Here is a 16863-nt window from a genome sequence, read left to right as displayed (position 1 = left end):
ATCCTGACTGAAAATCCTCAAATAAACTATTGTTACACAGAAAGTCACACAACTGATTTGCAACTGCTTTCTCAAGGATCTTAGAGATGAGGTAATGTTAGAGATCGGTCTATAGTTCTACACCTCTGGATCCAGAGTGGGCTTCTTAAGAAGAGGTTTAATCACAGATACTTTAAAGGACTGTGGTACATGACCTGTTACTAAAGACAGGTTGATGATATCTAATAAAGTTGTGCTCATTAATGGTAGCACTTGTTTAAGCAGCCTAGTCGGTATAGGGTCTAAGAGACAGGTGGAAGGTTTAGATGTAGACATTGTTGAAGTCAGTTTGTCAAGGTCAATGGGAGTAAAGCCATCTAAACATATATCAGGGTTTACAGCTGTTTCTAAGGTTACTCTATTTGTGGAAAGATCGGTACTAGTCGCGTGCAGTACATTGTTTATGTTCTCTCTAATAGTTAGAATCTTATCATGAAAGAAGTTCATGAAGTCATTGCTACTGAGGTCTATAGGGATACTCGGCACAACAGAGCTGTGACTCTCTGTCAGCCTGGCTACAGTGCTGAAGAGGAACCTGGGGTTGTTCTCATGTTTCTCTATTAACGATGAGTAATAAGCTGCTCTGGCATTACGGAGGGCCTTCTTATATGTCTTAAGACTGTCTCGCCAGACTAACCGAGATTCTTCCAAGTTATTGGAACGCCATGTTCTTTCAAGTTTTCGCAATGTTTGCTTTAATTGGCGGGTTTGAGGGCTATACCATGGAGCGAATCTCCTTTGTTTTACCAACTTCTTCTCTAGAGGAGCAATAGAGTCTAGTGTCCTCAGTGAGCTTGTAGCACTATCGACAAGATGATCAATCTGGGTAGGACTAAAGTTAGCACAGGAGTCCTCTGTTATATTGAAGCATGTCATTGAGTTAAATACAGACGGAATCGCTTCTTTAAATTGAGCTACTTTAGTATTGATCATGTTTTGATATTTGAGTCATGTTGTGGATGATCAGATGGAGTTATGATGGTAGCAGTCGCCCAATTGCAGATTCAGCTTGAGACAAACCTTTGTCTATTGTGTTCAAATCAGCCCACAGGAGTTTACAAGGCAGGCGTCCTTTCTCTAAACACTGACCTGATGCATCAAGTGGATATGTTTTGCTGAACATAATATGATGCATTGGTCCTCTACATCCTCTAGTCTAATGAGCAGACTTATAAACGCACTGTTACAACTCCTTCATAGTGTCATATTGCTTTTCAGAGAATTATGATGATAAGTTCATAGTCGATGCAAAAGTATACTTATGTACAATATGTTATGTTGAACATTGTTGCTCCTGGATGGATCACAGCAACCCAATTATGTTCAACACAGCTCCATGTCCTTGGTCATGGTGCCACAGCACTTAAAAGAATAAACTTCATCATTCTCATAATTCTGACCCTTTGCTTTTTTATTAACAGCATTTACTTTTACTTTCAATGAACAGGTTATGATGTTCATTTAATGTTCAGGTTATGATGTTCATTTAATAGCAGTAGCAGGAAGTGACGCCACACACAAACAGCTGTTCACCGCTCGCTGCCCGGTTCTTGTGTTAAAAATGTCCGCTTAATAATAATTTTTAAAAAACTGCATTAACGTGCGATAATATAATTCTCGGTGTTAATGAATGAATGCGTTAACGCAATACCGACGCGGTAACTTGCCCAGCACTCATTTTAAAGTGACAAAGAGACTCCATTGATTCTCATATGAGGTCATAACTCTTCATATAAAGTAAAGAAGTGATCCGACAGTTTGAAGAGTCCGTTTGAAGCAGCCGGAAGTTTCTGATCAATAATTCAGTTTGACAAGACAACAAGGTGAGGAGTCCAACATAACAGCTGATGAGTGTTGTGTTCAATGTCAGCCTCTACAATGAGAACAGGAATCAGAATTTACAGCTTTTTAACCTCTAGTTGACAGAACAATGAAACAGTGACAGAAATGTGCTGCATTATATCATCAATGAGGATAATGCCATGTTCTATTTCTGTGTGTGTGTGTGTACATACAGTATGCCGTGTGTGTGTGTACAGTATACTGTGTGTGTGTGTGTGTGTACAGTATACTGTGTGTGTGTGTACATACAGTATGCCGTGTGTGTGTGTGTACAGTATACTGTGTGTGTGTGTGTACATACAGTATACCGTGTGTGTACAGTATACTGTGTGTGTGTGTACATACAGCATACTGTGTTTGTGTGTACATACAGTATACCGTGTGTATGTGTGTGTGTACATACAGTATACTGTGTGTGTGTACATACAGCATACTGTGTTTGTGTGTACATACAGCATACTGTGTGTGTGTGTGTGTACATACAGTATACCGTGTGTGTGTACAGTATACTGTGTGTGTGTGTGTACATACAGTATACCGTGTGTGTGTACAGTATACTGTGTGTGTGTGTGTACATACAGTATACCGTGTGTGTGTGTGTACATACAGTATACCGTGTGTGTGTGTGTACATACAGTATACTGTGTGTGTGTGTGTACATACAGTATACCGTGTGTATGTGTGTGTGTACATACAGTATACCGTGTGTGTGTACAGCATACTGTGTTTGTGTGTGTGTACATACAGCATACTGTGTGTGTGTGTGTGTACATACAGTATACCGTGTGTGTGTACAGTATACTGTGTGTGTGTGTGTACATACAGTGTACCGTGTGTGTGTACAGTATACTGTGTGTGTGTGTGTACATCCAGTATACTGTGTGTGTGTGTGTGTACATACAGCATACTGTGTGTGTGTGTGTGTACATACAGTATACCGTGTGTGTGTACAGTATACTGTGTGTGTGTGTACATACAGTATACTGTGTGTGTGTGTGTACATACAGCATACTGTGTGTGTGTGTACATACAGTATACTGTGTGTGTGTACATACAGCATACTGTGTGTGTGTACATTTATATTTCAGTCTTATATTTTCATCACATGTTCTGTGTCAGAACACACACACACACACACACCGCTGTGAGCTACTTCTCCCCCTCAGTGGTCTGAACTATTGAATATTGATGTTGCCTGTTTATAACTGTTCTAATGAGATCACAGAAGAATGAAGATAATTATCTCAGCATTGATTCTTTTATTCAACTTTCTGTTTGTGCTTCTTTTCTCTCTTAGCTGGAGGTTGTTCTTTAGACCACAGGCTGGAGGAGTTCTTTCTTCTTTTAAATATGATTTCCCAGCTGGTGAGAGGCCAGATCACAGCTATACCACATATTTCATGCAATTTATTTCTAGGGCAGCAAAGCAGAGCAGCTCTTACCAAGAAGAGCAGTGGGATTATAGTTGATCATAATTACACATTATTTACCGGTTACCTGTATTCTGAGAAGCCCCAAGTATAGTGTATGGAGTATTGAGTATGGTGTATGGAGTATGGAGTATAGTGTATGGAGTATAATGTATGGAGTATAGTGTATGGAGTATTGAGTATGGTGTATGGAGTATTGAGTATGGAGTATAGTGTATGGAATATTGAGTATGGTGTATTGAGTATGGAGTATAGTGTATGGAGTATAGTGTATGGAGTATTGAGTATGGTGTATGGTGTATGAAGTATAGTGTATGGAGTATAATGTATGGAGTATAGTGTATGGAGTATTGAGTATGGAGTATAGTGTATAGTGTATTGAGTATGGAGTATTTAGTATGGTGTATGGAGTATAGTGTATGGAGTATAGTGTATTGAGTATGGAGTATGGAGTATTGAGTATGGAGTATAGTGTATTGAGTATGGAGTATAGTGTATTGAGTATGGTGTATTGAGTATGGTGTATTGAGTATGGTGTATGGAGTATGGTGTATGGAGTATGGAGTATGGAGTATGGTGTATGGAGTATAGTGTATTGAGTATAGTGTATGGAGTATAGTGTATGGAGTATAGTGTATGGAGTATTGTGTATAGAGTATTGTGTATGGAGTATTGTGTATGGAGTATAGTGTATGGAGTATGGAGTATGGAGTAAGGAGTATAGAGTATAGTGTATATTGTATGGAGTATAGAGTATGGAGTATAGTGTATGGAGTATAGTGTATTGAGTATGGTATGGAGTATAGTGTATGGAGTATAGTGTATTGAGTATGGTATGGAGTATAGTGTATGGAGTATAGTGTATTGAGTATGGAGTATGGAGTATAGTGTATTGAGTATGGTGTATTGAGTATGGAGTATAGAGTATGGAGTATGGAGTATGGAGTATGGAGTATGGTGTATGGTGTATGGAGTATAGTGTATGGAGTATAGTGTATGGAGTATGGAGTATGGAGTATGGAGTATGGAGTATAGTGTATGGAGTATGGAGTATGGAGTATGGAGTATGGAGTATGGAGTATAGTGTATTGAGTATGGTGTATTGAGTATGGTGTATGGAGTATAGAGTATTGTGTATGGAGTATTGTGTAAGGAGTATAGAGTATAGTGTATATTGTATGGAGTATAGTGTATGGAGTATAGTGTATTGAGTATGGTATGGAGTATAGTGTATGGAGTATAGTGTATTGAGTATGGTATGGAGTATAGTGTATGGAGTATAGTGTATTGAGTATGGTATGGAGTATTGTGTATCGAGTATAGTGTATTGAGTATGGTATGGAGTATAGTGTATGGAGTATGGAGTATAGTGTATGGAGTATAGTGTATGGAGTATAGAGTATGGAGTATAGTGTATGGAGTATAGATTATGGAGTATGGAGTATGGAGTATAGAGTATAGAGTATGGAGTATAGAGTATAGAGTATGGAGTATAGAGTATAGAGTATGGAGTATAGTGTATGGAGTATAGAGTATGGAGTATGGAGTATAGAGTATAGAGTATGGAGTATAGAGTATAGAGTATGGAGTAAGGAGTATAGAGTATAGTGTATGGAGTATAGAGTATGGAGTATAGAGTATGGAGTATAGAGTATGGAGTATGGAGTATAGAGTATAGAGTATGGAGTATGGTGTATAGAGTATAGAGTATGGTGTATGGAGTATGGAGTATGCAGTATAGAGTATAGAGTATAGAGTATGGAGTATGAGGTATAGAGTATAGAGTATGGAGTATGGTGTATGGAGTATGCAGTATAGAGTATAGAGTATAGAGTATGGAGTATGAGGTATAGAGTATAGAGTATGGTGTATGGAGTATGGAGTATGCAGTATAGAGTATAGAGTATGGAGTATAGAGTATGAGGTATAGAGTATAGAGTATGGAGTATGGTGTATGGAGTACACAGTCCTGAGCACCTTGAGTGCACTACATGACTTTGCAGTGATCCGTGTTCCAGCTATGAAGGGTTTTCTTTGGTTCGATGAGGTTTAAACGGACACATGTGCGTTGAGGAGATGACAGCAGAAAGCATGAAGTGATGTCATGAATAGAGCGATGACGTTCCCCCATTTCAGAGGCTTCAAAACACATTAAAAGGGTTGTGTGTCAAAGCATATGTGTAATTAGAGAAGCACAGAGCTGCAGGCGAGCAGAGAAGGCTAATGTGCTGGAAAATGTATTTTATTCAGGCCATGAAATAACGACGAGACTCTGAGACGTAATCATGTTGACATGTGACGCTTTCTCTTCATCTCTCTGTTCACGTTTCCTCTCTTCTGCTCTCTGATGAACTCTGTCTGTCGCTCATTTCATGCTCATAACTTCATTACTATAATGCTGTGAACAATTGGAAGAGCAGCTTATTAAAAGCTCATTGAAGTGATTTGAGATGTGCTTTAGGAACATGGACTCGCTTCTAGAATTAAATCACAAATATGGAGAATAACAGAAGCTGTGAAGACTTTCATTGCATCTGTAGTGCTTTTAATCAGCCGTTTAACGCAGTCACACTCTTTCCTTTGTTTTTTTTAGTACTGCTGGAATCTGAACTTCCTCTAATTACCACACAGGAAACCATGCATGCTGGACATGATGTGTGTGTGTGTTGTGCACGACATGAACTATCAGCTGGTCTCATGGCTTCGGTTCTTTAGTTGAGATCTGGAGACACTGTGGATCCTCACAGCTCATGGTGGTCCAACACAGCTCTGTATTGTTCCAGCTTGTCTCTGACAGCTGTCTGTGTAGATGAAGGGCTGTTAGTGGACGAACCACCCTGTTATAGAAAGTCACAGGTTTGACTCCACCTCGATACAGGAAGCTGAATGCGTTGAGTGAATCATGTGTAACGTTTGCATGATCCTCTCTCTGTGCAGGCGGCTGCACCTTTGAGGAGTCCTACAGCAGCTGTGGCTACAGCGTCTCTCTGGGAACCAACGGATTCACCTGGGAACAGGTCAACTCCTGGGAGAAACCCACCATGGACCCCGCCCTGCCCACCGGTAGGACCATGTGTTTTTATATGACGTCATCTCTGTTCGTGACCGTTGGTCCAGCAGAATGAGCTGTTTGATGATTCTACTCTCAGCAGTATTCATATAATATATAGTGTGTACTATAAACATTCTTAGGACACCATGAAGCTGGACAAATATGAATCCACTTCCAATCCAAATGTATTCCTTCACTGTTTGTTTGTACGTGCTGCATGAAGTTGAATGCATTACGCACTAAGAGGCCAGTTGGTTTTCAGGATGTTTCTTTGTGGTCCAGAAACAAGAGAAAAGCGACTCGCTGTGTTCCTTTGTGACGGTAAAGAGGAACATTGAGTCGGTTGGTGGAAACGGTTCTGAGGTGTCTTTAGTCTTTTTAAGCTCGGTTTAGATTCTACAGTAGATATTGATGAACATGAATCTGTGCATATTAAGTTCTTTGTTTTGGACCACTTGCATCCGAACAAACGATGTCACTCACATGTTGATCTCTTTGTTGTTTAAGTTTGACATGTGACATCTCTCTCCGCCTGTCACACCGAACTGATGATACCAACGAGTCACGTGACAAAATAAGTCACATTGACTTTTCGTGTCATGTGGGACGTGAACAGCCGTCTCCTTTGGAGGGACGTCCAGTGTTCGTTCGTGGACTTCTTCTCTCTTCACACCACGTCGGCCCCTCTGAAAGACACGGATGTGTTGACACCACATTAGTTTAATTAATAAATCCTTACTGGCCCTAGCCCTATTTTTAGGCCTCGGCTCGAAAATTGCATACCCATACTCAATAGAGCCCAGAACTCTAACTACAAGGTCTATTTTAATCATTTTGATGGTGTAATACAGGTAACACTTGTGAGATGTGTTCAATTGTGTAAATATTGTGTATAAGTTTCAGTTTCGCCTCAAAAAAAGCACTTGTATTGACAATTTTTTTTATTTTTATAATGCAGCTGCAAGCTTAAAAATACACCACAGACATAGAACAACACGTTCCCACAACATATTTTACTTCGATTGAGTGAAGCAGGCCAGCATAAATGGTCTGATTCAAGCTAAATTTCGATTTTCAGATACTGTATTTTCTATACACTATAGAACTAAATATTAACTATATATTCACTGTTATTATCACTAACAGTGTTCAATAATCCTAATGAAGTTTGACACCATTTGGAATAATTTTGAGCAGTTATGATGTGTCATATCTGTCAATCATAAAAATATGAATCATAATTTGTGTCTGTGTGACTGTAGAATGGGCTGTGGTTGTTCAATTCAGACAAGAAACACATTTTTCGATGTGGGATAGTCCAACGGGAGCCATGCGGGGGTGTTTGACAATCTCATTGTCTGTTTACTGACTAAAAATCGGAAAATGCTGGGTGAACCCCCCTCCCCACATGGATTGGTCCACCTCACAGTTTCGCCTGCCATTTCCTCATTCATTGAGTCAGCGGAGTGATCTCACTCACAGACACGGACCACAAGAAGGAGGAAGTATCTGTGCAGAAATCCGCTGGAATAAATCCGTTTTTCATCGCCAAAACCGTCAAAACAAGTTTTTTTACCCAATTATTTTTGTCGTGACCTGTGGCTGATGTTGGCATGTACCCCCTTAACTTTTCTAGATGTCTTCCAGATATGATCTTAGTTCATGTATAATTGTGTTTGCAGTGTTTACAATGGCTGGCATGATGATGTTGCTCAGACTTTTTTCGCGGGCTATTTTTTTAATATGTCTGGACAAATAATTATTTGTCTTCGTGAAAAATGCTTTCTACGACACGCTGAGTGCTACACTTTTCTAAAAAAAGACCCCCACCGGGGGCTCTAGGGCCCGTTGGGTTTTAAAGCTCAGTGAGTCACATACGGACCCTAAAGGTCTTCTGGGTGAGTTGTCAGGGCTTCAGTATCTGAGAACCAGTTGAGATCTTCACCAGTTCATCATTATCAGACTGAAGTCTTTATTTTTTCTTTCTCTCTTTCGCTCTGATTATCATCATGTCTTTCTCACCCTAATGACCATAAACACCTCCCCCCCCTCTCTCTCTCAGTCACGTATTATCAGTCATGTCAATGATTGCTCTCATCCATCATCATCATCATCATCACTGTCTTTGACACATCTGTCAGCCTCCACTCACCCACTGAGATCAGGTTGTGAAGCACTGAAGCTCTGACAGTCTGTCTCATATCTGTCTCATGTCTGTCTCATGTCTGTCTCCATATCTGTCTCATGTCTGTCTCATGTCTGTCTCATGTCTGTCTCCATATCTGTCTCATGTCTGTCTCATGTCTGTCTCATGTCTGTCTCCATATCTGTCTCATGTCTGTCTCATGTCTGTCTCATGTCTGTCTCATGTCTGTCTCATGTCTGTCTCCATATCTGTCTCATGTCTGTCTCATGTCTGTCTCATGTCTGTCATCCGTCTGATCTTCGGGTGGCTGTCGGGGGCGATAGCCACCACTTCCTGTTGCCCTCCTCAGATAGACAACCTATCTACTGGGTGCTCTGGATCTGATGAGACAGGAACAAATAGTCTGTCTCTGGTCTTTAGTCTTTGTTTCATGATGTGGAGTCAGCTGCTGGACTCATACTGGACCAGAACCGTGTTGAATCCATAGAAAGACATTCGTGTCCAAAGAGCTGCAGCTCTCCCGGAGAAACCAGCTGTTTCTTTATACTCATACAGAGCAAAGAATAACATGAAGTTCTAAAACTAGTCAAAGCTCAGTTTAAATCTCTCTAAGGCTCAGTTTAAATCTCTTTAAGACTCTGTTTAAATCTCTCTAAGGCTCAGTTTAAATCTCTTTAAGACTCAGTTTAAATCTCTCTAAGGCTCAGTTTAAATCTCTTTAAGACTCAGTTTAAATCTCTCTAAGGGTCAGTTTAAATCTCTCTAAGGCTCAGTTTAAATCTCTTTAAGGATCAGTTTAAATCTCTCTAAGGGTCAGTTTAAATCTCTTTAAGGATCAGTTTAAATCTCTCTAAGGCTCAGTTTAAATCTCTTTAAGGATCCGTTTAAATCTCTCTAAGGCTCAGTTTAAATCTCTTTAAGGATCAGTTTAAATCTCTCTAAGGGTCAGTTTAAATCTCTCTAAGGCTCAGTTTAAATCTCCTTAAGGATCCGTTTAAATCTCTCTAAGGCTCAGTTTAAATCTCTTTAAGGCTCAGTTTAAATCTCTCTAAGGCTCAGTTTAAATCTCTCTAAGGCTCAGTTTAAATCTCTCTAAGGGTCAGTTTAAATCTCTATAAGGCTCAGTTTAAATCTCTCTAAGGCTCAGTTTAAATCTCTTTAAGGATCAGTTTAAATCTCTCTAAGGGTCAGTTTAAATCTCTTTAAGGATCAGTTTAAATCTCTCTAAGGGTCAGTTTAAATCTCTTTAAGGATCAGTTTAAATCTCTCTAAGGGTCAGTTTAAATCTCTTTAAGGATCAGTTTAAATCTCTCTAAGTATCAGTTTAAATCTCTCTAAGGATCAGTTTAAATCTCTCTAAGGGTTAGTTTAAATCTCTTCAAGGCTCAGTTTAAATGTCTTTCAGGCTCAGTTTAAATCTCTTCAAGGTTCAGTTGAAATCTATTGAATACTCAGCTTAAATCTTTTTAAGGTTCAGTTTAAATCTCTTTAATACTCAGTTTAAATCTCTTCAAGGTTCAGTTGAAATCTCTTTAAGACTCAGTTTAAATCTCTTCAAGGTTCAGTTTAAATCTCTTTAATACTCAGTTTAAATCTCTTCAAGGTTCAGTTGAAATCTCTTTAAGACTCAGTTTAAATCTCTTCAAGGTTCAGTTGAAATCTCTTTAAGACTCAGTTTAAATCTCTTCAAGGTTCAGTTGAAATCTCTTAAAGGCTCAGACTCCCTCGTGGTTTCTACCCGTATTATTACTCAAAGCTCTCTAATCCACCAGTTTGCCTTCATTTGTGTATGTTTTGTCTGTTTGCCTCCGTTATCGACACAGTTGTTATCATCTTCTTTCTCGCTTCACCTCCATAATATTGATGCGGTCGTCACAGAATGTTCCTTGACAGCTTAGATATGATGAGATGGGATCGTCTTTAGTCCATATAGTCCTGACAGCTCATAGATCGCTTCTTCCTCCATCATCTCTGTATCGACATGGAACAATAGAATCCTCATGACAGATTATGGATTAGATCACCTCCACATAGACATAATAAGATTACACATAATATCTATGAATTATGGGACGAACTACCCCCCCCCCCACACACTTCTCTCTCATTACCTTCAGGCTGCAGGCTGAGCGAGACAAACTCACACCAGCAGCAAACATCAAAGCAGCTGATGTTCTGAGCTCCCGTCAACACGACATGAAACATGATCAGAGGGGCAGGGAGGTGGAGCGGATGTTCGATAGAAATGTATTCATACATTAAAAAACACCATCTGTGTACTTGAGCATCCTCAGGTTGTGAAAGATAATCACAGACCTGTTTGAAATAAAGTGTGTGTGTGTGTGTGTGTGTGTGTGTTCATGCTGATTGACACACTGTGAAATAGAAGGACAGACAGCGTGTCCGTAGAGACGGACGAGACAAACATGGAGTCTGAAGAATGCAGACGGCGTGAACGTGAGACATTGGAGACAGACATGGAACTGAATCAAAGAAACGACGGAGACGGAGGACATTCATCGTGATGCATGAACGTCTCATAACTGACTCCAGGTCTGTGGACGCTCTGGATTCATGAATCTTTTCTCCAAACGGATCCAAATCTCTCTGAGCTGCATTTGTACTGTTCGTTCAGAGCAGCTTTGGTGTTTTCTGGCTCAGTTTGTAATAACGACTAAAGTCCACTGCTGGCTTCTGTTACAGAATACAAGCAAAGAAACAGAATCCTGAAGCCGTCGCGGTGCTCAGAGACGTTCCATCTTCTTCTGCTCCTGCTGTAACTCAGAGCAGAGATGAAAGGACACACGGGTTCACGGAGTCTTCTTATGTCTCTGGATGTGTCTCAGGTTCTCCTGTTGTCCTCATAGGGACATGCTGCTCTTCCTCTGTGGTTGCAGCAGTGACAGTGGATGTAGATTTAATGAGCCCTGAAGGGAAGTTGAGTCGTTGCAGCAGCTGAGAGGAGGAAGCAGAAAGAAGAGTAATTACAAGTGAAGAAAAGGAGTTCAAGGAATGAGCCGGAGATGAACAGCTCCTCACTGACGGCTCTATGAATGAAACATTCACAGAACAGAAACACTCTGGTCTTACAAGTGAGTATTCTAATATGTTATGAATGTTCTAGCTTTAATACCTCCAGACAGCATTCCCTCTACAGACACATGATGACACACAATCCACTGGAGACGCTTTTATAATTCAGCGTTTTGCAGGTTTGACAGAGTTTGACAGATAAACGCAACGTGTGTTTTTCCTCCTCGAGGTGTTAGGTGACTTTAGAGAGAGCTAGCCAGAGCTAACAATGCTAGTGGTGTGTGTGTGTGTGTGCATGTGTGTGTTGATGTTTGCACTGACTGACAGTCCAGGAGCTGAACCATGTTTCAGAAAGCCTCACAGCTCTTCACTCTTTCTTTGATGACTTCCATTCTTTCATTTTCCCCTCCCTCCCTCTCTCTCTCTCCCTCTCTCTCTCTCCTTCTCTCTCCCTCTCTCTCTCTCTCCTTCTCTCTCTCTCCTTCTCTCTCTCTCTCTCTCCCTCTCTCTCTCTCCTTCTCTCTCCCTCTCTCTGTCTCTCTCTCCCTCTCTCTCTCTCTCTCCCTCTCTCTCTCTCTCGCCTTCTCTCTCTCTCTCTCTCCTTCTCTGTCTCTCTCTCCCTCCCTCCCTCCCTCTCTCCTCCTGAGGCGTCTTTGTCCTAAATTTGCTTCTCAGTTTCCGTTGATGTTATTTTTTCAGATTTGACAGTTTGACAGAAAAGCATGTTTGAACTGCGTTGAACGTCTCAAGTTGTATTTTGACATTTTTCTCAAACTGTGTGTGTGTGTGTGTGTGTGTGTGTGTGTGTGCGTGTGTGTGTGTGTGTGCCTGTCAGAGAGGCTGAAAACAAATCTGTACCAATCAGAGAGCCTCACCATTCAGTGGTGACACATATTTAACACACCACTATCGTGCCTGGTTCACAGCTGCCATCAGTAATAGACTTCTGAACTACAGCGTGTCACACACGCTGTAGCATTAATCATGTGTGTGTGTGTGTGTGTGTGTGTCAAGTGGCTGCTGATGGGTACAGAGGTTAAATATCCCGTTGCTGTTTTGGGCGCCGGCGGTGATTCGAGGGTCCTTGTCGAGACCGACTTGATTGCATTTGTGATTTGTGGGCGTTCAGCAAGCAGCGATGGTTTGAGAATAATAACTGGAACAGACCATAATAACACAGAGAGAGAGTTGTGTTGTCCAGTTATTGTCTCAAACGGAGGCGGAGAGGAGACGGAGTCTGAGAACGAAAACATTCAACGGTTTTATTCAAATAAAGCTGCTTGTTCTGACCCAGAGGCCATGTTTAATCCTGGACTTTAGTTCATCTTGACGTTTTAAACTTCAGTGGACAAGTAATCACACCAGGTTATTGTTGGAGTCTGGATCATGTGTTCTGAGCAGTTATTTTTACATTATTATTGTTATTATTATTATTATACACACTTCAAGCTCAATCCTTACATATGTCTGCATGCCAACTGACCCGATTGATGCAGAATATTAAAATGATTTATTAAGCAAGCAACAGCCTCGAGACAAGGAAGTTCAATTATGATAATAGTAAGACTAGTGGAAGCACTGTCTCTCGTTGTCTGCATCTGGAAAAGGATTTATGAGGGAAAACAACAACATTAAGTCATACGATGTCATAATATGTATAAAATGATGATATTTATCTCTTGGACAATAAACCTGCTTCACTTTTACAATTCAAAAGAAAACGTGTTGACTGTAGTTCAGTTTATAAAGACCTGATTCAGATCATTAAACTCTGGATCAGGTTCAAACCAGAGTACTGGACTCACTTACATGTTAGGTTCTGCTGCTATCACTCTCCATTACTTTACACTCTCAGATACTTTACAATTCAATTTGTATTGTATAGCCCAAAATCACAAATTAGCCTCAGAGGGCTTTACAGTCTGTACACACGTGACATCCTCTGACCTTTGACCCTCACATCAGAACAGGAAGAACTCCCCAAAAAAACCTTTAACGGGGAGAAAAGAGGGAGAGAGCTGTGGGAGAGACACAGAGGAGGATCCTCTCCCAGGATGGACAGACGTGTGATAGATGTCATGCGTACAGAATGAACATTACAGAGTTACAACGCATTCAATGCATACGACAGAACCAAGGCAGGAGGCCAGACCAGGTCCAGGTAGAACCAGGATCCATGGAAACCTGTGAGGAGAGAAAGCACAGAGACTCTGGTGAAGAAGCAAAGTCAGTAATGAGCATTGGATAGATAGATAGATAGATGATAGATAGATGGATAAATGATGGATGGATAGATAGATGGATGGATGGATGGATGGATGGATGGATGGATGGATGGATGGATAGATAGATGATGGATGATAGATAGATGATGGATAGATGATAGATAGATGACAGATAGATGATAGATGATAGATGATGGATAGATGATCAGCTATATAACTGGTCCGTGAGTCATTTGTTCCGTCTCCTGAACCTTTCCACAGAGACATGAGGGCATGTAGAGGTTTCCTTCTCCAGACAACATTTGTGTTTGACCAACATCCCCGCACGTATGCATCGGACAGTTCTAAGATTGCCTATCTGACCGGGTTGCTACATGGCCGTGCTCTCGACTGTCCCAGGCCTGGTTCACCCAGAACCCGTTGGATACGATTTATTTTGGACAATACCTGGAGGTGTTTAAGAGAGCTTTCGACCACCCTACATACTCTCAGGTCGCTGTTCAGAACCTCCTCCGCCTCCGTCAGGGCTCTGCTATCACTGCTAAACATTCTATTGACTTTTGTATCCTGGCCGCAGAGTCCGGTTGGGAGGAGAGGGCACTAAAGGGTTTTTTTCTCAGCAGCCTGTCGGAGAGATTAAAGGACGAGCTTGCTGTTCTGGAGGAGGCCAAGACACTAGAAGACCTGATCGCTCTCACCATCCGACTGGATACTCGGATGCAGGAACGTCGGAGAGAGCGTAACTACAGGTTCCCGGCACCGGTTCGTCAGCCTGTAACCACTTCCGGTCGCCGGTCCCTAGTTCCACCTCGCCGCCGCAGCCCAGGCCACCAGCACTCGCCCGCTCTGTCACCTTCTCCCGAGGATCGGGATGAACCCATGCAGTTGGGACGGTTCCACCTGTCTCAGGGAGAGAGGGAGCGACGGATCTGTTCCGGAGCCTGCCTCTACTGCAGTGAGCCGGGTCACCGTATCCCTGTCTGCCCGGTGCGACCAAAAGAGAGGGCTCGCCAGTAAGAGTGGGCATACTGGCGAGCGATTCCACCCGACTCCCGGGACCGGTCTCACACTACCTGCTAAGTTATGTCTGCCGTCCGGTGCTCTACCAGTCTTGGCTCTCATTGACTCCGGAGCAGAACAGAGTTTTTTGGACTCCTCCTTGGCCTTCGCTCATGGGATTCCCTTGGAGCAGTTGGAATGCTGTCTTCGGGCGAACGCTCTGGATGGAAGTCCCTTGACCGATATCACTCACCAGACTTTCCCTATTACCCTGCTCGTGCCAGGAAACCACCGACACGAGATCCGTTTTTTCATCCTCTCTACGCCCCAGACACCTCTGGTTCTGGGCCATCCCTGGCTCCGGGACCACAACCCCCAGATAGACTGGGCAGGAAACAGAATCATCGGTTGGAGCCCTAGATGTCTTTCGAGGTTCCTCAAGTCCGCCATTCATCGGCAGACCTCTTCTCTCCACACCCATACTGCCGGAACTGATCTCACCTCGGTCACCTTGGGGTATGCTGATCTCAGCGAGGCATTCAACAAGGAACGAGCCCTTTCCCTGCCACCCCACCGGCCCTACGATTGCGCCATAGCACTATTCCCCGCCGCCACCCTGCCCTCCAGCCGACTGTACAACCTTTCCCGACCGGAACGCGAGGCGATGGAGACCTATATCACAGACTCCCTCGCTGCTGGAATTATCTGCCCGTCATCCTCCCCGGTAGGAGTGGGGTTTTTCTTCATGGCCAAGAAGGACAAGAGTCTCCGTCCAGATCACCACCCAGAACAAGTACCCGCTACCCCTACTAAACTCTGCTTTTGAATCCCTACCCGGTGCCACGATTTTCACCAAGCTAGACCTCCGCAATGCTTACAACTTGGTTTGGATACGAGAGGAAGACCGCTTTCAACACTCCCCTGGGACATTTCGAGTACCTGGTCATGCCATTCGGACTTACAAATGCACCAGCCGTTTTCCAGGCTTTGGTGAACGACGTGCTCAGGGATTTTCTCAACCGGTTTGTGTTTGTCTACATCGACAACATTCTGATTGACTCCTCGAATCTACAGGAACATTGCCACCATGTCCGTCAGGTCCTTCAGCGCTTACTGGAGAACCAACTATTCATAAAAGCCGAGAAATGTGAATTCCATGTCACCTCCGTACAGTTTCTTGGTTTCATCATTGAGGAGGGTCAGATTCGCAAGGACCCGGATAAGGTTAAAGCGGTCACCGAGTGGCTGGTCCCCTCCAACTGGAAGAAGCTCCAGCAGTTCCTAGGGTTTGCAAACTTCTACCGCCGGTTCATTCGGAACTACAGTCAGACGGCGTCACCCCTAACCAGACTCACCTCCTCTAAGGTGGCTTTTCCCGGGTCCCCCAAGGCCCCCATCCTAGTACAGCAGGATGAAAGCCGGCAGTTCGTGGTCGAGGTGGACGCCTCCGACACCAGAGTAGGAGCAGTGTTATCACAACGCTCAACCACTGACTCTAAGCTCCGCCCGTGTGCTTTTTTCTCTCGCCGCCTTTCCCCGGCTGAGCGGAACTATGTTATTTGAAGCAGACTTTTTCACAGTAATATAATGTTATAATCTGTTTTGTGCTGATACGATCTGTGACTCTGACTCTGATTCGTGGCTTTTATAAACCGTCGTAGAGACAAACTTACTCAAACCTCCACATTTCCTCACCTCCTTTGTGAAGGAGATATTCAGCATTTTCTTTTTTTCTCACTGTTGTTATTTTTCTGTGGAACTTGTAATATAGTGTGCTGCCTCTATATCAGGGGTGTCAAACATACGGCCACGTCATTTTATGTGGCCCGCGAATCCGCCAGCCAGATGATTAAAAAAAAAAAGAATTTAATTAGATTTGATAAAAAAAATATCCCCATAGTCGAAGTTATGAGATAGAAAGTCACAACTATGAGATGCTTAAACATACAGTCATAGAAGCAGCTCTTTGGCTGGTTACTGTACATTTGACATGTAAATGTATTGTGAGTACATTGAAGACTACTTTAAACGTGTCTTTACAACACATGAAATACTTGTGCATCGTTAGGCCTATTGTAGGGGGGCTGAAGCCCCCAT

General features: G+C 42.5%; 1 protein-coding gene across 1 annotated transcript in view; it reads left to right on the top strand.

The window, feature by feature from the left end:
• Positions 1–16863, top strand: part of ptprt (protein tyrosine phosphatase receptor type T) — a gene marked incomplete at its 5' end in the record, with an annotated part of 300839 nt that overhangs the window by 37146 nt on the left and 246830 nt on the right. Inside the window, one exon of the mRNA XM_079265832.1 lies at positions 6249–6374. Within this exon, the coding sequence (XP_079121958.1) occupies positions 6249–6374 (126 nt within the window). The remainder of the gene's footprint in view (positions 1–6248; positions 6375–16863) is intronic.

Source organism: Melanostigma gelatinosum, assembly GCF_949748355.1.
Source record: "Melanostigma gelatinosum genome assembly, chromosome: 3".
NCBI classification, from domain to species: Eukaryota; Metazoa; Chordata; class Actinopteri; order Perciformes; family Zoarcidae; genus Melanostigma; species Melanostigma gelatinosum.
The sequence above is the reverse complement of the archived record's forward strand: the minus strand, read 5'-3'. Positions and strand labels throughout refer to the sequence as shown.